Source organism: Bombus impatiens, unplaced genomic scaffold (genome assembly GCF_000188095.3).
Source record: "Bombus impatiens unplaced genomic scaffold, BIMP_2.2 scf_2488, whole genome shotgun sequence".
NCBI lineage: Eukaryota > Metazoa > Arthropoda > Insecta > Hymenoptera > Apidae > Bombus > Bombus impatiens.
The window spans coordinates 137325-161328 of NT_178907.1; the positions used below are offsets into that span (position 1 = coordinate 137325).

General features: G+C 32.1%; 1 protein-coding gene across 3 annotated transcripts in view; it reads left to right on the plus strand.

Moving 5' to 3' along the window:
* Positions 1–24004, plus strand: part of LOC100749309 (protein eva-1 homolog C-like) — a 127496-nt gene that overhangs the window by 95440 nt on the left and 8052 nt on the right. For 2 of the 3 annotated variants that reach the window (XM_033324430.1, XM_033324431.1), the window contains one exon: positions 13888–14026. In XM_033324430.1, the coding sequence (XP_033180321.1) occupies positions 13888–14026 (139 nt within the window). The remainder of the gene's footprint in view (positions 1–13887; positions 14027–24004) is intronic. The other variant, XM_012393321.3, reaches the window with a different exon arrangement.

Consider the following 24004-nt stretch of genomic DNA (forward strand, 5'->3'; position numbering starts at 1 on the left):
TAATATTTATTATTGTGGAGTCAGGCAACTGCGGAAACATCGTTTAGATTTACCGAACAACCATCAATTCCGGCTTTAACCCTTTCTTTCTATTTGACGATTTTTTCTGTGGAAAACGAGGCGGTGGCGAATATTAAACGGAGAAGAGTGTCAACAACGGAAGATTACGAGTTGCAATTTTGCCGTCTTTAAAGCCCTAACGCGACTCCACGATCTTTAAAAATTAAAACTTTCCAGCTCATCCTGTTATTCTCCTCACTTAACGAGGTTTTCTGGAGAATTGCGCGTTAGCCAAAGGGAGAATGTGTTTCTTCTTTCTCTGAGTGTTTTTTCCAGTATTAGCATTGCATCAATTCTATATAAATAATTAAATTATTGTTAGAGATAATAATTTGGTATAAATATAATTAAATTTCATTGTTAGGCCGTGTATATTTACTTAAATTTTTAATTTTCTTAACAGGAACTTAGATAGAGATTTTTGTTATTCTTTAGATGTTATAAAAAGTACATTAGCTGGCATGTTTTGTATAGTTTTGCATATTATGTATATTCTACACATTGTAGCGCATTTAAATTTTTCATAAATGCATAAAAAGGTGCAGTCTACCTGTTATGAAAGCCTTGAGCATTTTAAGAAAGTGTTTTATGTGATCAAGCATAGTCGAAGTAGTCTTGAACAATTAATTAAAATGACGAAAATGTTTGAACTATATTCCGGAACGATATCTTGAAGAACGATTCTTCATTTACGGAGAATGCAATCCATCAGTATTTTCATCATCTAATTCTCCAATATTTCCGTAAATTCGTTCATTTTAATAAGGAAACACTGGCTAAATTAACCGATTGTTCCACATACTATTACAAGTATTTTATTTTTAGTACTTCGACAGTTTCCATTATATTTAATATCCCTTCATTAAATCAGGATAATTCTGAACAACCCTTGCCTCTAATTAATTCATTAATCCTCTTGTCGATCGCTATAACAACCTTTGGCACACTGTTTGCCCGATTTCTATGAGCACTCTCGAGAAGTTTCGCGTATTTATCGACCAGAGTAAAGGAGATTTGGCAGACTTTCAAGATTTGAACGACAGAGTCACTCGATGATCATGTAAGTCTACCTCTTAACCGCTAATGACCAAAGTAAACTATTTGCTCGACGTCAAAAGACGCGATTCTTTGACGGAAGATTGAAGGGGAAGTTGGAAGAAGTCGACCTTTGAAACGCATTCGCCGATGCAAATTAGCTTCTTGACGCTCTTTAGAAAATCGTATTAATTGGAAGACTGGTTGTCGAGACCATGGGATCCAAGCGCGCAAAAATTAATTTCTAATGGTCGACTTCCTATTATCTGTGATTCGCTCCAAGGGCTTTTGAAAAGTCGACTCGTGCTAGCTTCAAGTCCTAATACCATAGAAAATTTATCGAAGCGAAGAGAACTCCAAGGAACAACATATGAAACGTTTAAAAATTCAATCTTCAAGTTTGACAAGAGTATTGATGAGTGGAATATGAGCCGAAGTTTTGTTCAGATTTTCTATTGAATATATATATATAGCGTTGTGTAAAAGTTTCAGATCTGTGTTGTTTGTTCTGTAATAGAAATTAAATTTTTATTAAAAACATATTGAAGTGGGGGAGAATCTATGAGAGGATATGTGAAGCGTTTGAAAATTTGATCTTAAGATTTGTTAGGAACGAAGTTAATGAAGTTTCTTTTAAAAGCTTTATTGAAATTTTCCATATGTAGTATATAGTGTTATACAATTATTCGTATTATTGCTTCTCTAACCGCAATTAAATCTAGTTTGTGAATTTGGATGGTATTATATGCAAATGTAATTTCAAGAGATTTTTTAAATATTTTTAATAATTAAAGCCGGCATCTACGTTAGCTCCCTAAATTATTTGAATATTTACCATAGAAAACTTTTATGAATATACTATTGTAGGATTTTTTATTTATTTAGAAATATTAGAAATTGGGGTTTCCAATGATTTCTATCCTATATGTTAATTTTATTGGTCGATAGATCTATTTACAATAGATTAAACAGGAAACGATGGTTATTTAACGTGAACTCAATACAGTAATGTGCCATAACTAAGACAACTAAATAGTTAATTTACAACTCTCGTCACCGCGGTTCCAATACTCTCTTTCACGCAGACCATCCTCCTCGACAACGCTGACAACACACTCCGATAACGCTGACCACACTGACTTCTCAACTAACGACTGCCCATTAATTCGTCTTTTTCCCTTTAAGCATCCCTTTGTCCTTTCTCATAGCCCCACCACGTACGTGTTCCGCAACAGTCCGCGGCCATGGTCACGTAGGCCTTTTTTTTCGCGTAATTATTCGACTGAAGGACCGACGACACATTGATGGGCCGCTCGGTCCATTGAAGTTTCCAGACCCTTTTGGCCTGTCGGCAACATTGTTTATGGTTCACCCGATGTTTCTTAGGCAATCTGCCCACGATACTACATTATTTTTGTAACATAAAACTTTTTCTCTAAATGTTAATGGATACAATAATAGTCTATATAATAACATATAATATATATAATAACAACCGGAGTATCTATAATTTAATGTAGATCGATATTGCTACTGAGAATTACTTACAGGAACCACTTGCCTGATATTGACTCGTTCTCCCGGAAGTGTGAGAAAATCGACGATCGCCGACCACGTTTTCCATTTTGATCCCGGCAATAAGGGCGAACGTGTGCAGTAAACGTTACACCTTATCAGAAGCTGTCCGTCCGAACCCCATTTCATACAGGTTTCAAGCCGAAGGAAAAAAATAAAATTTTTACAGCCTTCATACGACCGCTTATTCGCATTATTCAGGCTTTATTGTATACGTAAAGGAAGGAGAAAAAAGAACCGTGGCTCGATTCGCGTGACCATAAAACCAACGGAATAAACTATAAAGACGAACGATTGGGTCGATGGCAATTCCGGAATCATACTTTCAAAAAACATACGTGTATTCAAGCTCTTTCGTTGCCCCTTTTTCCATTTTCTTCCTTTTTTGTCTGCTCCTATCTTTTCTTTTCTTTTTTTTACCTTCGACCTATGATTTCCATGAAAACGTCGAATTCTCGATGGATTAAAAATTCGAATCGATCCTACCGCGTTTCGTCTGAAAATTTCAACGAAAGATTGAATTCCTTTTCGTTGGCCTTTCTCCTACCTCGAGCTGTGCTGCTCTTTTCATTCGGTTGAAATATAGCTCGCAGACCACGCGATACAAATACGATCGTAAACCACGATGTAGGAAAGAAAATTCTCCAGAGTTTCGCCGGTGTATGAACGGAATCGAAAATCTTCGACGAACGTCCTTCTCTTTTTCGCTTTATTCACTTTCTATTGATGGCTCATTCAAGAGAAGTACATCGTTACTTGGATGATTCTAGGGAAACTGAGAGGGATATTTTAATAGAAATGTTTTAACTTTTTTAACATTTCTCTTGGAATTAAAATAAGATGATTTAAATAATCACACTTGAACTTATAGCAATTTGTATCTATTCATAACTGCATAGAACTGTATTATCAAATGCCGCACATAATGTAATTAATTTATTACTCTATCGCATACTATTTCAAACATACCACAGAAAATTCTTCTACGTGTGTCTCGAAGTTGAAATAATTTCGCCGTCTCGATTTAACGAAAGTGATCTCATTATGCGATAATGAGGGGGTACACGTGATATCGGGTCGCATAATGAAACTTGTATGGCGTAATTTCGAACGATAATACATGCACCATTCATCGTTTCAAAATAGCAGACACGTTCTCAATTTTTCGAACGTATCAAAGTATACCTTTTTAATTTCAACGATTTCGTGACTATTGTAAATATAAATATGTATGTAATCAATTATTGCATACATATATTTTTTTAATTGGAGCCATATTTTAGGATTTTATAATTGTATAATCGATTGTATCAGTCGTCATCAAACACTAATTTCTGTTTAATAATACATAGTATTGCTAATGACATTGTTTGCTCATCACCGTAGTTGTCTTTAGAAATTCCATTTACAATGCAATCAGTATGCTGCAAAATTAACAGTCACGCAAACGCGATTTCTGGTATGAATTACTGACATTATTTGAAAATTGATTTCCGATGTTGCAATATTTAACAAAACGATCTGTGTAAGCTTCGTTACAGCATCAAATTTTGCCATCGGAATTTTTGGTCCTTTGTGCCAAAACAAATTCGGGTCAATGAAAGTAATAAATTTGAAACATTTGAAAATCTAAAAAGTGTTTCATATTAAACTTCTACAAATAATTTAAACAAGAAGTCAATCATGTTTGATACGTTTTGGTAAAATGATAGTAAACCTCCTAAGTTTACCTCTCTTTAACGTGCTCACATTTATAAAAGATAAAAATTGTTAAAAAAATTTTCCAGAAACAAGAACCACGAGTTTCATGAAAATACATGTCAAGAATTATTCTCTTCAATAATGCATGTAATAATGAAATATTTATTATTAATGAATTATTACTTCTGATCTTCCCGAGTGTGTTTTCTATCGACGCTTGCGAGAAGAATAAACGGATTGGTCTATTGATGTACGATACATTGTCACGAGAGTCGTATGACAGCTTGCGAATTCAGAAGAGTTCTCCGATATACATCGATTTGGCAATTGTATACAAGTAGTCACCAGAGAAAGATATACGTGTTATTAAAGGAAACGATATTTACGTTTCACTTTGCTCTCTTAAAAGAGCAAAATTTCACACCATTTTCGCAATGATCAAAAACCAAGAATAGACAGATAAAAAGGATTGTTATTCCATCTTACGCAATAATAAAAAAATTAATGGGGTTAAAAACAAAACAAAAGACGAAAATATAAAAATAACATGTTCTACCCTGCTCATCTCACTAATCTAAATTTTTTTAATTGCGACGTGCGATTATTCGAACGACAGGTACGTTCATCGTAACTGCGAGATGTATATTTTTCGAAACGTTCTTCTTTTTTATCGACTACGCGCATCGGGAGCTATTCCGTGGAGCGATGACTCGCGATCACGATAAATCGACGTATACAATCACGTGGAACACGATCCCAGTTTGTCGTTAAATTCCGATAACAAGTCCTAGTTTTTCCAGGCTTGAAATAGTCGGCTGATCGAAGTGTCTTGATAACCAAAAGCTCATGATATTGCAGATATCTCATGTGGCAAGTCGATGGATTTGTCCTTCCAGAAAAAAGAGAAAAATGAGGATATAAAGAGGAATGATGTTTTCGTAACTGCGACCTCGTTTATTCGATGTTGGAATTAATTGACTCGTATTTTCTCGGAAAAGAATGGACCTTAACTACCTTGTGCATTGCGATTGCAATATTTTCAGAATGTTAGAATAGAATTTACGACTCGTTTGTTTTTGCTAAGACACTAATGCCCCCTAATTTAACCCTATTACAATCTTTAGATCCGTTTAATAAAACATCTTGAAATTACAAGCTTAAAACTAATTGAGCTATATAAAGTTATAACAAAATAGTATAAAAAGTAAGGATGTTGAATGACAGAAATAGGGATGGGAAGCATTATGTTTTTTGAAGCCAAACTAGTTCTCTCAAATATAATTTTATTAAACACTGGTATTTATATTTAAGAATAGTTTAAGGTTGGAATATACGAATTTGGAATATATAATTTATATAACATAATCATAAATACTCTGTTAAACTTAACACGTATAACATCCCTTCCTGAATTTTTTTTCTTTAATACATTCACGACAGAGTAAAATGTATTTAAATCTACTGTTTTTTTGTTATTAAAAGATACGGTTAAACTTGAACTTTGAAGTATTTTTTTTCAGTTTCGTGTTAAAATATTGTATATCCATATCTACTGTTCCATTAACGCATAAAGTATTATAAATTTCTTTATTTGTTGAAACAAAGTTAAGATACAAATTTGAGTAGCAAGGTTAATATATTTATAGTTGAGTAATTAACGCGAATACAAATTATAGAAGATTGGAAACTAAAGAACCTATCAACTTTTTCTGGTTATGACAGTGAGGCATCATCCTGCTAAATGATTCGTCGAGGCGACTCTAGCTAAATGGTTGAAATCCGCTTGAGTTATGCAAAGCCGATTACATAAAATTAATTGCTCTGGACAGTCATCCAATTTAGTCGTTGAGCTCAAATCTACACGATTTACAGATATTATTAGCGGCTGATTTATTTCATCTCAATCAGTGGGTTTTAAGTGTCCGAGATAATATTTAATAACGTTTCGTTGGTAATATAATTAGTTTTAAGCATTAGCTAATTACGATATTATTGTGAAATTTACTTCTGCCAAGGGCATTTAATTTAAACAATAATTTTCTCATATATCGTATTAAAGTCTGTGTAGATAATTTGTAATATTTCATAAATTGTAAATGTAATTCCATTTTATCCAATAACCGATACCTTTATCTTTTTTATGTATTTTTAGGTTATGTACAAAAAATCCACAAAATTTTCATATATATTATTAAACGTACTGAAGTCGGGTTATCTTTGTTCTATTAAAACGTGTTATTTTCACCAGCCAAACGCGATCAGCTATTCCAAATAGAGAACTTTCGCTAATCAAGCAATCTCTGTGTATTCTATCTCAATAATATGACCATCGTCAAATATTTTATCAGGTGGCTGTATTTCACTCTTCAAACACATTGGTTACATTTTAATCGTTAAATATATCGCGCAGTATTCTGATTTTCAAACAAGTCCCCATGGAAGAGACAACTTTTCAGTATATTGAGCTCTAAAACTTTACAATTTTAAAAGGACCAAAAATGTAATAAAAACACTGTGATTATTTCTAAAGAAATTAGACTTAAACCGTTAGAATATCTACTAGATCAAAAACGCAACGTGGCCTTTGCGAACCAGAACAATGATTTTCACCTCGTATCTGCGTCCCGTTGATTTCTATGATATCCTGTTTTCGGGACGATAGAGGAGCGAGAGTATCGTTAACCGAGGAATTAATGGGCCACCGGATAAGCGTCAGAGCGTGTAAGGCTACGCGAGGGTGACTGCGACGAAAGAGGAGAGACGTTTCTGGTTAGGGAAAGGAGTGAGTTAAATAGGTGAGCATCGATGTACGGCGGAAATCGATTTCTCCCGCGGGAGACTTTCTCATTCGTACGTGAAACGCATGGAAACAGGTCGAGCCTGAAACTCCAATAATTAAATGCGTGCTAGCAAATATTCGATCTGTGAACTGAACGTACCGAGTCTTTCTCGTCTTTCACTTTTTGTTTCATGTGTGACGAGTCAAATTGGATCGTGGTTAGATTTTTCAAAGGTATTTCTGGTATAATATTGATACCCGTTTGCAGTATAACATTTGTTGGATTCATACTTCGTTGGGATTGATTCATTCTGCATTTCATTCGCTTTTTCTTTTTAGGAATACGCGAGATTGCTTTCCGTGAGAATTTGAATGACACAATGAGTGCAGTGAAATTGGACATGTGCCGCGATACAAAGTTTCGGCGTGAATTTTATTTGATGCATTGTTTTAAGGATTCTATGTCAGGATTTGTGGTTTTAGTATGATATCGTTGATGTTGATCCTTGGAAAGAATGTATATAGGAGAAAATCGTGCAATACCGACCATACAGTACTGACTAAAGTTAGTTCTGGTTTTTTCACCAGATATTCGCTCTTTTTTTTTTAGTAAACGAATGAATTTGACAATTCTGTGTAATATATTTCGGAGCCATATTACTTATTCCATTGATTTCGCTATTCTGACATGTTAGAGGCATATGTCGATATTCCGAGTGGTAAAAGTTATTTTCTAGAGCTGATATTTTGTTTCTCAAGTAGGTAGATGATTTTTTTCTATTATACAGGGTGGTTGGTAACTGGTGGTACAAGCGGAAAGGGGGTGATTCTACGCGAAAAAAGAAGTCGAAAATATAGAACAAAAATTTTTTTGAATTTTTTTTTTAATTTTTCCATCGAGACAACGATCTACAGTGAGATCCGTTATAACGAGACGTGATAAAGTGCACGCGTACCGAGCGAAAATTCAAAGTCGATTTTCTCGAAAACAAAGCCTCAAATGAAAAATTTTTATTTTCGACTTCTTTTTTGGCGTAGAATCACCCCCTTTCCGCTTATACCACCAGTTACCAACCACCCTGTATATTTGGTACATTTGTTAATTTTATTACTACTATGTTAGGGTACACGATCAGTGTTTGATTTCTCGAAAGATAAATTACTTACTTTTGTAAATTACAACAATAATTTATACGATATCGGTATATCTAGTCTATTAACTGTAATTATTATCCCCAGTTTTGTAATTTTCTTTGTACATTATATACATTATAATCTATAATTGTTTTCACGTTTGTCGTCCAGTATCGAGTAATCAACTGTTGACCAGTACAAACCAAGTATCTTTTTACGTGTAAATTAAATCTGTTGGCAACTGGAATTAAATTAGAAGATGTTCAGTTAATCTTTTTGATGCCTTTTCACATAGAAAAATGTTTGAAATTCCAAAGTAAAAAAAAAGGGGAGATATCATGAACATGAAACATGAGATTATGAAAGACAGCGGAGATCATGAATGCTACTCTGAAGATACTCTTCGAAAATAAAATAACCCAAAGATAAACCGGTGAGGTTTTCAATAATCCAAAAACAATGAATGCGAAGAATAGGCACACTTCGAATGCATAGACCAAGATAATATTAATTATTTGATTGCGATATTTGTACCAATAAAATTTGAATAAGAATGTATTCTAACATTTAAATGTTAACGTTTTTTAACATTATTGTTCCTTAAGACCGAAAAATCTATTAATCGAATAATTGGTCGGATGACGATTTTTCATTTCCTACAAATTATAACATTTTTACTCTTGCAAATTATCAATTCCTATTACTGAATTTGATAAAATTAACTTCTCTTATTAGGTCCTATTTGTATTACAAACTTATTATAAATTTTGATCTAGTATCGATTCTAGAACAAGATATAACAAAAAGCCTACAGCGGCAGTACTACACGATGCAATACGATTGCACTCCTCTAGTGCATGTTTATTAGTTTCAAGTATTTCACATATATTAACAGTAATCTTATATATATTTCAAAAGATAAGCGAAAATGTAATCTTTAATAGTTAGTTAATTCCGATGATAAGATATTAAAATTTACTGTTTCTAAGATTCTTGGTCTTGTCCATTGCGATAAATAAATGAATATATAAATATATATTTATTTATTTAAATCAAATCATCGTTAATTTTTTTGAAGATATTTTTAAAATAAAATATTACCTTTGATGCATTTATTAGGTCTGTCAGCTGAAAAAAAGAAGTTCGTTTTATAATACGTAACTCGGTGAAAAATTCGATGCTATTTTACAATTTTAAAAACAGAAATAAAAAAGGACGGTGTAATATATTCTTATCGAAAAAAAGTTCAAATATTCGGCAAACATGTGGATGTCTGCACTTTGAAAAAATATAAATAAATTTTACATGATTTTACACTATTTACAAATTTTACAATATCCTTTATCTCGTATAAATTATTTCTGGAACGAATATGCTTACCTTGGAGTTTTCTATGAAAGCAAGATCTCAGGAATTTGAGACGACATCTTTTAGAAGCAATCTTAAAAGGAGGATAAACAAAATTCCAAAAATCCCGGCAGTGAAAACTTTCCGATTATATCATTTCTCTCGTTTACTTTTTGTAAAACACACTTCAATTCACTATCTCTATCTATCTCACTATATATCTGACCATCATAACAATTGCAAATCAACAAAACGCCATTGTTTTATTCTGTACCGAAATTTAATACCACATCTGAAATTTTCAAAAATAAAAATAATAAAACCGCTGCATAAGTCTTTCTTATATTCTTAATACAATATAACGATAACAAATAGAAACAGCCATACAGCGATGAAATAATGATATTTTATGCAATGTTTTTGAACAACAACAGTTGTCAATCTCAAAAACTTAATTAATCAATTTCCAAACCAGAAACGATGCTAACCAGATAACGAGCCTCCAAAAAGTATCACGATATTCGAAGGTACACATAGGTATATTCATACTTGGCGATTTTTTAATTAATTTTTCGTTTGGCACAATTTTGGAGACAGTAATCGATTTCTCAGATTAATACTGGTGAAGCAATAATGCGAGTACCGTCAGAGCAACAAAATTGTTTGTCTTTAGTATCCTGCGCATTTCGGTGAGACAGAATACGGACTTTTGGTATCCAAATGCTGTGAGGTACGGAAATAAGCGTTTTACTGTTTAAAATTTTACTTTTTACTACACAAGTGATAAAAAAGATTCGAATGATCGAAACGTAGAATATCATCCTGCCTATGGTTACTAGGCCACGTTTGTTCTATTAGGAAGGTAACTGTCTTTGATGGTAATTTAAAAAAGAACGTTCGCGTATTGTTCTTTACAAAATTATACATACAATGTGAGATACAATGGTTAATTGTAGATTTAAGATAGAGCGTATAATATTGTCGTAAGTCTTTCATAGTTCTTTTGTACAAGTCTCAGAAAAATTACTTATAGAAATTGCTTATTAATGCAATTTGTTAGATTACAAATTTTTATGTAAATCCAAATTTGTATGAACATAACTAAAGAGAAGGAAGAGATATAGATAGGAATTTAATAAATAAATAATATTAATATTTCATATTAACAACTATCAATATTATAATCAATAATATAATATAAAAATATTATAAGAAATACTTATCCAGCAGCGTAGCTTATCGTTCAATCAGCTTCAAGCGTCATTTTTCAAAGTTCTTTCATTAACAAACAAAAAACTGCGATAGAATATCAACGATGGGCGTGACATCGAAGACGCGTTTGCCCTTTCTCCACTTCTTTGCCATTAATTCGCTTTTGTCGAGCTGCACTGTGTCATGTGACGATACGAAGGAGAGAGCACAGAGGGTTGGACACAGCGTAGAAAGGGAGAGCACAGGCTAACAAAGGTACAAAGAGGAAAACAGTCGAGTTGCATCGAGAACCAGGGTCGTGCACAATACAGTCTCAGAAGCGCTTTGATGTCTAGTCGAAATTAATGTGGCGTCCCCCTTTGGCCTGACGCGGTTATTGCAATTGCCGCGGCAAAACGAATGCAACCGGAGTAAAGCAAAAAAAGTTAGCGCGATGGAAGAGAGAAAAATTGTACGACCAACTAAGGTCTCCGCTGGTTCCAGTTATATTAAGATTGCCACTCAATTTTGCGCCAGTTACATACCCTTTCAACTAAATCTCGAAATTCGAAATTCATTTTGAATTTTAGAATTTTTATGGACTTTCTATTCCTATAAACGACATTGTGATTTTTACGAAGATCTTCACGATGAATGAAATTGGGATTACTGAAATGTGTGGATAGATTTTGTCTTTGTCCGAGAATATTTAGTAATAATTATTGATGTACACCCTCATTAAAAGATTTTAGAGTAGTTGTTACGTTTGCTTTACTTCTAAAATGGAAATTAATAAGAAGATGATTAATAATTATAGAGATGAGGCAAATCATTGATTAATGACTAAAAATAATGTATCAAAGAACCGCATTATTTGTGAAATAACTGAACAACAATGTGCTAAAAGTAGTATAAGATGAGAATTGTTGTAGTGTTAAATCCAATCTCTTAATCACTTTCGTATTTTCACGAAAATTTATTTTATTTTTTAATGAGCATTATGATTGAAATACTTTTCCATATTTTTCCATTTCTTTTCCATATGGAACAGATATATAATTTACTCAATTATTTCATATGATTTTATAAATTACCTGATTTTTTCAAATAACATTTTTTAAAGTACTAGTTGCTTCTTTCATGATTAATCCTTTTACGACTATGATCCGATATATACAAATTCGAAAAAAAGAGGCTCGTGGTGGATTAAAGCTCATACGTGTGTCGGACTAGTATTATTGAATATTTTTTCATGTTTCTGACTACAACATTGCAATAGTAGAATATAGGATCGATACTGCACCTATTGGAAGCGAAAGGGATTTAGTTCAAGGCAATATCCACTGCAGAAAATATTTAAAACCGATAGGATTAATTTTAAATAAAATAGAAAAAGAAATGCGTCTATTTTATTTAGAAATGCGTCGTTTTTATTTAGAAATGAAAAAGAGAACATTAATTTCAAGCTGGTATAGAAGTGACGCTCTACTTTGTATTAATAAAATTTTCTGTTATTTTATGTTATCGGGGACATTTTCGTTGAAATCAATATATGTATATATTTTTATATTTTTTTCAATCAATTGTATTTCGCTGATCCTACATCAAGCTTGCAATGGTCAATGACAGAAGCTGAATCAGCGAATTTTTACTATCACTACCAGCGTCATACGCATTTTCAAGAAGCAAAAAGTAGGTCGCTGAGATCCTAAGAATCAGATGTCATTGAGTTTTCCTTACATCTTAAACGCTGCACTTTAGAGCTGTACATGTAGGAAACAGGTTAGCATATGGATTTGAAATGAAACGTTGTCTAAAGCATATTCATTTTTTAATTTCAGAATAGTTTGCATAAAAAATCTAAAAGTTCCTTTTTTGATGTAAGTCTTCACTCTAGACATATTAACAATTCCAACGCAAAGGTATAACAACAAGAACAATTAATAACAGAAATTGTCAGTTAGAATATTTTTACACATTTTGCAACCCGCTCGCTCTATTGTTAACTTCGTGTTAGAATTTATCGCATATAACGACCAGAAAATTAATTCACCGTATAAGTATAATTAACCAGAGGAAATTTTCACGATTATTACGAATGTTACGCGATTCCAATACAGTAAAATATCATTCGTCATGCTTTTCTACGTAGTAGAGTTGAATAAATTCGAGAAACAAATTAATCATTAACTTAATGGATACAAGATTGGAACGTATTGCTGTTAATATCGCCCAAGTAAATTGGTTGCGTATGCATACGTGCTCCCGTTTATTGGGAGAACGTGTTTGCGTTATTTGGTGTCTCGCTGCAAAATATGTAATCACACAGCAGTAAATTACACATTTTGGGTAGAACTCTGTTGATACTGTGACATTACATGTTCTCGTGGTCCTAAACTACTGCACTGTATACATGTCAGAGTGCATGATCTGCTTGCAAGCAACACGTACAGAGCATCAAAGGATCGTATAACTGTCAGAACGATTCTACTGAGTAAAAGTAATACAGGATATCAGAGAAATTGATTCTGAAATTCATACTTTCAGCTGAATTTCGTGACATTTCATTATTACGTAATGTATGTAGAACTGGGAATTCTTCTAACATAATGTCGAGCTAAATTATATATTAATTTCTGAATTTTTTATTTAAAATCGTCTTAATTTTTCGACGTTGATATTTACATATTTAATAAATACTTTAGAATAAATATACTTAATACTACTAATTAATATTAAATATATTTAAAACAATACTTTAGAAAGGTAAATTTATGCCTAATACAGTAATGAAAAATTATTTTTAAAAAATAAGAATACTATACATTTAAGAGTTAAGCTATTTTTTAAATTTGATGTTGCTTATCTTTATATTTAAGAATAGTTTAAGGTAACAGTACATGAATTTAAAATAAACAGTTTACCTGATAAAATTACCAACAATACTCTGTTGAATATATTATATAAAACGTTCCTTCTTGAAATTACTGCGTTGTAATTTTCTTAGATTATAACCAATACTAGCATTATCGTAAAGTGAGCGGGTCGTCTGAATGACGTGTTAGTACTCACTGTTGCAGACGGTTGTGGATGTTTGTCACAAGAAGAGGCAGTGCAAGTTCAACACCAGTCCAGAAACCTTTCAGGGTGATCCGTGTCCTGGATTGCCGAAATACATCGAAGTCGCCTACCAATGCCGTCCTTGTAAGTAATCATGCTTTCCTTCTTATTATTTTTTTTTTTTCTGTTTGGCATACTCTGAAAACTGTCCGTATTTATGTTGAGATCATTTCTCAATAGCAGTACATACTTGTGAAGTGAATTTTTAAATACATATCTTGATGAAACGATATGATATGATAAATTAGCAAAACCAAAATGTGTTACGTCCACTCGGTGCAAAACTTTCTAATATGATGGCGAAAGTTTGAACTAAAATAAAATTGCCAAACGTGCATACTAAGAATATATCATAGATTTTATTAACACACTAATAGTTTGCTTGATATTTCATTAGAAAATGTATAGCTCGTATACAGAAGTAATGATTTTAAGTAGAAACAATCAACATTGGTCAGACAATTTGCCAATTGTACATTGAACCTCTTGATATCAACAGAAAAGAAAATTTTCAAAATAATTACTTAGAAAACAATTAATATTTTAATGTTCAATGTTAAATTACATGTAGAAATTTCAAGTACTTAAAATAACATCGTGTACCAGCTGAAAAAAATTGCTTGTATAGATGTTATTCTTTAAAATCATTCTTTAGTGATATTTAAACTGTCAAATATTACATTCCACATCATTTTTTGCTACTGTAGAATGACTTTCATATTTGGAATTGAGTTCTTGAACAGAGTATTTCGTGTATCTCTTGTATAGTATCTCTCTGTACTACGTTCTCAAAGTGATATGGTCGCTGTGTATCTTCCAGATAAAATTGAAAGGTACATCATTATTATCGTGTAACGTTTTGTCAAGAAACGTAAAACATTTTTAATTTAAGATCTCGAAGAAAACTTGAGATCTCTTTAAGCTTTAATTGCTCATTTCATCTTTCCTCCTATCCATATTACATAAATTGATCTTTTTAAAGTTAATTTTCTGAAGTACTAAGAATGACATTGACGATCAGGTAAGTGACTCTCTCATTTTGAAGATGATGGGTAATAAAGAGAATTTAAATGGTCTACAGTATCTATCATTATAATCTTGCAGATTATCATTATAATCATTATATCCTTCGCAGTACGCTTTTATAAATGACATATCTATCATTAGATGCTTGAAAACTTAGTATAGAAGACGAACTCAAAGAATATTTTATGTGCTTCATTCTAATAACAGAGAATGAGAATATTTGTGAATGCATACAATAGATTTACAGCATAAATGATTATACAGTATAAGTAGAAATTAAATAAGCTATTATATAAACTTTATTGCTTGCCGTTTGTTATATACGTACATGTGTATATTACGTCGTTCATGTACATATATACATTGCATGAAATGTATGTTTTAGAATCTACTTAAAATTTAAAAAAACACTATTCTTAATTCACAAGACTCGTTAATTGAGATATTCTCAACGTACAGGAAACTATGCACAAAAGTAATCGAACTGATGACGAATGTAATATAAAAAAGCAATTGTAAGAATGGTCAAGACTCATTTGCGCGAACGTAACGCGAGGTCCGTTTTCGAGACGAGGTCGTTTCTCCTCGTAGCACTTGTCGATGCCGTTTTTATGGACGCATCGCACATTAGCCCAGTTGAACGTGAAAAGCACGGATATCGATGTAGCTTTGGGAAGATTCTTTTTGTAGTTCTATTGATGAACGTCATTTGGATCGTGCTTTATCTTGAAAGATGTACACGTAAACATAACAAGATAGTAAAATTGTTTGCGAATTTTTCCTATAGCTACATTAAAAAGAAGTTAAAATATTATTTGGCAAAATATGGTAATAAAAAAAAAATAAAAATATAATATGTATAATAAAAAATAAAAATATAATATTTATATATAATTATGTCTAAAAATGAGAAAATAAGTTTTGCTAAATTATTAGATGCGAAATTATTGTAGTAGAATTTTTGCTGTAATCGAGAAAATTAAATATAATTGCTGACAATTTCTTTTTTACTTCTATTTATTTTTGTTTCACCAACTAACAATTCGTTATTTATAGTTATAATATTTTTAACAATTTATGGATATGTTACGCTATAAAGGTATTAAATATTAGTAATATAGTAAATGTGAATACATAAAAAAAAATAAAAATAAACGAAAAATGTGAATACATTTATTAGTAATAGTAAACATTTTTAAATTTAATCTATACTTTTATTCAAATCTTACATAATTGTATATATTAACTATCTGTATGTAGTATATATATATCTTTATTAAATTTTACGATTTCATTGTCACATTGTATTAAATTATATTACGTAATATGCAACCCTGTATCATTATGTCCCATTCGTAAAGATTCTGTTTTAAACGGAATGTACGATTATCGAACTAAATCCCGTTGTTTATTTTTCTTTTAAAATATGAGTTCATCTAGTGCGGTAAGGGTGGCATCACATAAATATACACAAATCCCACAATATACTCCCGAGATTATGAAGTTGCGCTTTTCACAACGCCGGCGACATTTCAACATTCCGTAGCTGCTGAATTAAAAGATACATTTGCTTTTTTGCTCTGCGGATCATGAAAAGGCAATTCAAATTTCATTATACATATGCATATCTTGCTGTTTGATATTGATATTTTGTAAAATATAAGCGATTGGGTGGAAGTTACATACATATAACATAAAGAAAATAATGGATAAATTTTGTGATGTTTTTTGGATGTTTTCTGAATGGTTATAAAATTATATTTTGATAAAATTACGAATTTACATGGTATGGTTTGTCTGAGGTGATATGAGAATTTTAGGGAACACATAAGTTATTAGGGGTTGTAGAATTTTATATGGTATGTAGTTTATTGAATTTCCCCTTTCGGCACTAAATAACTCGCATCATCTTTATTAAATCGCATGGAATTTTGAAATACTGCAAGTAATAGATCAGCATTATTTGCCTACGCAATTGTTTTACATGTCAGTTCCAACGCGATTATTTCTTATCGAAGATTTTGAACAATCACAATTTTTTTTATGAATATGATAATATTGGAAATTTTATCATTTGGTTTTATCATTATTATCATCTTGGTTATTAAAATTCTCTTGCAATTGATGTTTCAAATTACTATAATTAACCTAAAGGATATTGAAATTTTACTTCCTTTTAACCAATTTCACGATACAAAACTAGTTCAATGATAATAAAAAAAAATATCAACATCTGATATTTAGACTAAACTCAACTTTTTCATCGGAATTTTCCTTAAGTCTGATAACTCGATCCTGTTTTAATCGTAAACCTCTTAGTATTAAATGTTATTAAAGGCAAATTGATTTTAATTAGGCCGATTCTAGTAACTGCAAAGATGACCATGCTGAAGATTTAATAAATTCCATTAAAATTAACAAATTCCATATTTCCATATTTTAAAATCGCACCTGTTCGATAAAAGAATATTCAATTCCGATATCTCAGAATTACATATCTCTCACCAACATTTATTAAAATTCCTTTTCCTTCCATTACTACGGCCTCGTTTTAATCAAAAATCCTAAGTCACCACGATGGCCAACGAGCAAGAAACGCGGACCATCCGGATGTAGCGCGTTAACACAGTAAATAACAAGGTGAGCGTAGTAGGTGAATACCGACGTCCATGGAGCGTGAAACACGGAACGGAAAGAATTAGTGCGTCCTGCGGCAAAAATTACTTGGAGCTTGTTACTGCAACAGGTTGTCGCCGTATTGTGGATGCACGGATCCGTATGGTCGCATTCCTACACCATTAATATACATACTTTACAGGGCCGTGTAATAAACATGGCGCCCTATTTTACGTTCTTACCACGTGGTACTCTAATATTTCATTTTCCTGGTCCTTCTGCTTCCGTGCTAAGACTAGTAGGTTTCATCACATACGACGCGCAAGTATATTTTGGTGATTATCGTTACGACCCATCAAGGATTTAAATATTACAGATGTTGTGTCATTTATAAAATCGAAGGATTACCAAACGCTTGACTGTCTGAATTTTGTTCATTATCACATAGGTAATAATAAACCCATAGATTATTTTATTATTAAATTCTATTCATTGTATTGTAAAAATTAATTTAGTGCAATTATTTTGCTCAATGATGCATGCTTATTTGTCAAAGATTTCTACATTTGAAGTTGGTCAACTGTTAAAACCTCCGTTATGTTAAATTTTCCGTTAAATTGTTGCAGTGAAATAAAAATTTTGATTCCTCTTGGAAATATAAGCGGTTTGAAGTTAAAAGCTAATTGCTAAGGGTAGTGATTAGCACTGCTTAGTGCTGAGTCCTTAGGAAGGACTAAAGTCAACATTTATCAATGAAACATGGTTTCACAGACTTTTTTTAGCTAACTATTTGTATCCTTCACAGAGTGATATTAAGTTTCGTGTATTTTAGAGTTTATGATATTGTATGCATGTTTTCCAAACATTTGCACAAATAAGTGTTTCAAAAATTAATCTAACTTAAACTTTTATTTTTACCTAAGTACATAATTAATTCCGAATTTCTCAAAAAGCAAATAACTTAGAGGTTCGTTACCCCTATTGAAAGACAATGAGTATGCTACTGTAAGTGAATTATATGTATTCAGTGCATCCTTATTTCTTCAAATTTTGAATAAATGCATAAAAATCCGCAGAATAATAATAACTATAATCACTTTCCGTCACTCTTTAACATATAAAGTTGATGAATGTGGCTTCTGACTGCCTCAAATAACGTTAGATCAGTTCTTTTCTATTTTATACCTAGTGTGTTACATTATGTGCTGGGTGGCTATCAGTATTGTACAGTAGCTGTCGATTGTGACAAATGTCGATAGTGATGTTGCCGCTTGGTGGATAGACGCGCATTACATCATATTGACCGTTCCATGTAATACAGGAAGTGATATCTTGGCGTATACGCGTCTATGCAGCGACGTTCAGTGGACAAACGGCCTCTGTTGAACGGTTCTCGATCGATCGTCATGGATGTCTTAAGTGCCACTCGAACCATGATGCTCAACTAATAGAACTCAGAGGAATTCGAAAGTAGAAAGACATTTAAGACACGTCCAGGAATTTTCCTTAGGTGGAATTTTAATTTACGCGGGGAATCTTGCTTTTCGATGGAATCGGAATTTTCATCTGGTTTTGATTTGACAGTCTCGTTTTTCGGTCTGGTCTTGGTTTTGATAAGATGGATTCAATTGGCCCTGGATTAGCTATGAAATATATAAAAATATTTCGGTTTTGTGAATAAATTTAAAGATGTTTGACATTATTCCAATTCTGTCGTTGTTTCTTTAAAAATTAGGACATATCTGATGTATATGTGCATATTGAAGAAATACAATAAGTAAGAGAATAAAATTTCAAAATTGTACACACGATTCAAATAAAATAAAATAAAATCTTATTTATCGTTACGGACTAAGAAACTTTTAGTTTCTTTATCGAATCAGTTTGTCAGCGAAGATAAATTAAATAGTGGTTAAACGATAATTGGTATCCAAATACTTAAATAAGAATACAGATATATACGTACTCCTATATATTAATTATCTTAAACTTCATTAAAATCACTTCTTTAGGGAGATCATGCGACGGTTGCAAAAGCTCCTTGTAACTTCCGCCGTACCTCGAAGGTAAACAAATCCTTTGTTCATAGTTAGTGGTTTTGTTAGAGCAATTCCAAGCAATAATATTCCTAAATACGTTATGTGTGTAATACTATCGCCAGCATACTTAGCCAGCGTACTGGTGACATCCGTGTAATAAAACAATTAAATCATTTCAAAGTACGTTCAACTGTGTTACCTACATTAATCAAACAGTGCTAAGGAGGCACGCTTGCATGTATTAAACGGTTCTCTATATGTAAAATACTACACTATGTTCCACGAAAGAGCTTATTTCCGAGGATTGAAACTGTTTGTTGGAGAAAGTTTCGAAATGTTCAAATTTCAAAATTTAATTTTTCAAAGTAAATATAAATATTCTTTGTTACTTTGTACGATTGTTCTCTGATTTCTTATATTTAGGCTGCAGATGTTTATGCAAATTTATATTTTTGTGAACGCAATTAGACAAAATTACTAAAATAGTGAAATATAGTTTCAGGAAACAATAGATAAGACATTATTACGATAAAATTGTTGTGTATCGCGTTTTTTAATCAAGTTTTCAGTTCCTATTTTATAAAAAGAAGCTCCATTGTTCTTGTAAGACTAAATTTGTAACGCTTCGTGGCGCGTAGGGAATATTGATCCAGAAAAAACAACAATGATTCCGTTGCAGTCTTACAAAAGGTAGAAAAAAAAAAAAAAAAAAAAATAGGAGTATGAAACGAGATTCTGTCGATCGAATGGTTAAACAGTTAGCTTTGTAGATCACAATCTTTCGCTGTGAGAGATCGATTCGAGTAAATCGATGATACGCGAATGGATTGTGAACGAAAATCTGTGTTACGTGTCGTAAGCGTGCAAATTGCTTGTGCCAGATTAATGTTATCGTGTTGAACATCCTGAATCGACATTTAATTAAATAAACGACGCGGAAGAAAAGTGTTTTGCTCGCTTGCACTCGTGTCTATCACCAACTGGTCACTGAATGATTGTCATTAAGTTTAATTATTCAACAATTAGATTAATCATCGCACGTTCAGAAAAACCTATGTGTTGGTGTGTATGTGTTGCATGTGTTTAGAATTTGGAAATTAAACTGTGATTACGAGGATAATAAGGTGGAGCGTTCGTGTGTTAATAATGTGGTGGAATTAATATGATGGATTCGAATAGCTGTCAGTAGTTCGTTCGCCAGAGGAGATAACAGTAGAAACACTGATCTCCAATATGTATTTAAATATACTATGTGTATATGTGAATTAGTTACACCAGACATGTTAAGGGTACCTATTTGTCACTGACAGCCTTAATTTTGTCAAGAACACTTGCATGTTTTTGATAATTGTAAAAGCAATTCTAATGTCAACCATCATTCTTCCTATATGTCAATTTGACACGTTCCAATAAATGTAAAGCCATTGATTATTTTTTTCATTACATTGATTTGATACCAAGAACAAATTAAATTGAGAACATGAAGTATGATGCTCGAGAATGACAGTGTATTGACATTCATTTACAACAAAAATTATTTCCAACGTATCAACACGTTTTGAAGATGTTGTATGACGAAAGAGGTATCCTACTAAATATTAATGCTTGATTCAAACTCGACATTTTAGTTTTGAAAAATCGATTTGTATCATACAATTTTCATACAAATGAAATTTTGCAGAAGTGTAATATTTATCGAAATGAAAATATGATTTTATTTGGTGTCTCTTTATTATATCACTTTACTTGGAATTACTCCATACTGTAAGAGTCAACGTAGAAATAAAACAACGAATGAAAATAGCTATATGTTCATTGACAAATAATTATTTCGCAACTCTCTGATTTGTATTCTTCCAGAAAGTAACATAGGCACATCGTAGCAATACATAGGTACGTGTCTAACAATGATTTGAAAATACAGTATTAATTTTCGTTTGCCATTTTTTCTGCCTCTCTGATAAAATTGCTTACAATCAATTTTTACACTGGCAACTTTCGATACTAGCTGTTCACACCAGTGGCAACCAGTCATTATTGATTTCGCAAGGGTCAATACAACTTCCATATACACTATGCACCGTATTCTGCACGCGTACCATACCATGGTCTATACTCTTTCTTTCATCTCCTTCTCTCGTTCTCTTATTCTTTCTTTCTCTCCATGCAGTCACGTTTTTTCTGTGGAACAAGTTATACAGTAAATCCATTAAAACAATGAACACTAACTCCAATATAAAATATCCTTCTTCGCGTTGCTGACCGAAACGCTCTGACAATCATAATTAAAACACTCCAATTTCTTTGTGAATATGCGTTATACGTTTCTGACGAATCGTTGAGGTTTAGCACCGGTAATTCTTATTTTATATGTTGACACAATGTCTCGAATATTTACAAAAATAAGAAAACATTTTAAAAGATTTAGCCATTTGATTCAGCTAATCACGATGTTTCTACCGCTTACATTTATTAAAATTGTATACGTAAATTTTACTTTCTGTAAATGCTTTTTTGACACAGTAAACAAATACAAAAGTCGATAAAAGGCCCTCAACACTAACAACAATAATTATTGTTCAGAAAATTAAAATTAAATTGGATCGTAAGTATAATTGGCATTTATCCTATTTCAATTATGATTTGAATCAAGAGTGAGGACCTAAGCCAATTTATTGAGTGACGTAAATTGAGAAGGACATAGGGAATAACGTTAAGAACTTCTTTTAGAGTGTTCCTCTTTGTTGAAGGGAAGATTTAGGTTCAATCCTGATATCGATTGAATTTATTTAATAGACCCTTGGATAGTTTATTCGACGAGTATTTCTTTTCGCTGACACTTGATTTTGGCGTCTCTTAAATCTGTCCGAGGATTAAATGGATGTAGAGGTTCTTACCTGCATTCTTAGTTGAATAAGGGTTTTCAATTCCAAACAACCTAACCGTTTCCTGGAAGAAGCTTTATTAATTTGTATCCAGCAAGGCGGCAATTCATTTACTTAAATTAAATTTGGTATCAAAGCAAAACTTCAATGAATTATTTTTATTTTAAGATAGTAAAATTGCAGCAATATAAACATATACATAATATACTAGGTTTTGTAAATTACTAGAATATCTACGAATAGACATATTTCGTTGATTACGTGCGATACTGATTAATTTTAGAGCTTCAAACCACAAGTAGATTAATTTGTCGTCTTATAAGTTTTTATTTCACAGATACGCTATTTCATAGTATTTTGGTTTCACTTACATAAAATATTTTTCTTTTACTGTAAGTATTTTTAAAATTATGTTGAAATATTAATTAAATGTAATTCTATTAAATTGTCTAACAATAATAACTTATTTTACATAAAATATTTGATAATTTCGCCTCAATATAAGTGTAAAAAGAAAATGAAAAAATAATAGAAGAATACATATAATAGTAGCACTGAATTTTCCAGGGTTGAAAAATTATTACATTTATACGCTATCATTTATATGCATTCCCTATGTATAGAATATATCATGTCATATTTTGGAAATCAGGTGATCGTGCTGTAGACCAACCCTTGTTGCTAAAACTTTTAGAAATGAAGTTTTCCAATATTCCCAGTTGTATTCTTTATTCTTCAACGTATTTGTTTGATACCATTCTAGTTCTATTTTTTCCAAATACATTTTCAAGCACTTGATTTTCTTCTCCTCATTCTGGATTTTTAATTTTTCGCACTCCGTTTCATATTCTGATATCCAATCTGTGGCTTTCTGTTTTCCATCAAATTGTTTTAAGCTGAAATTTGTTTCTTCTTTATCATAAATATTGTGTTTTTGGAAAGTTTCTAACAGTCTTTCTATGTCTAGACTAGACCTGGCTTCCGTCTTTATTTTCCTTTTGGAAATGATTCCTATTTCTTCTAAGTACATGTTCTGGATGTCCCATCGTCCATTGTGAGTATGATATTTCTGTATTGGCCTACCTTGGTTAGACTTTTCGAGGCATTTCTGACTATTGCTGAATTGAACAACCGAGGATGATAATTTCTCGCTTGAAATATTCATCTGGGTACACATTATCCAATCTTAAACACCTAACCTGAAGCTGAAGTTCATCAATTATTGAACAAATCCCCGCTGTGCGTATTTAAACTACGTAAACTACGTACATCCTCGACTCAACTACAAAGAAAAATGAATTAGTCAAATGAAGCACGTTTAGCTAATGACGTTGTAGCGCAATAAGTAGCACGTGTGTCGTCGCATAGATTTGCGGCCGACACGTGAGGCATCGCTTGGTTTTGGCGCACAATGTGACACGTGTAACGTGTATCCGTCTTCTTGATTCAGTACGTTTGAATTACCGCTTGCATTGTGTATATTTTCTTTCATTTTC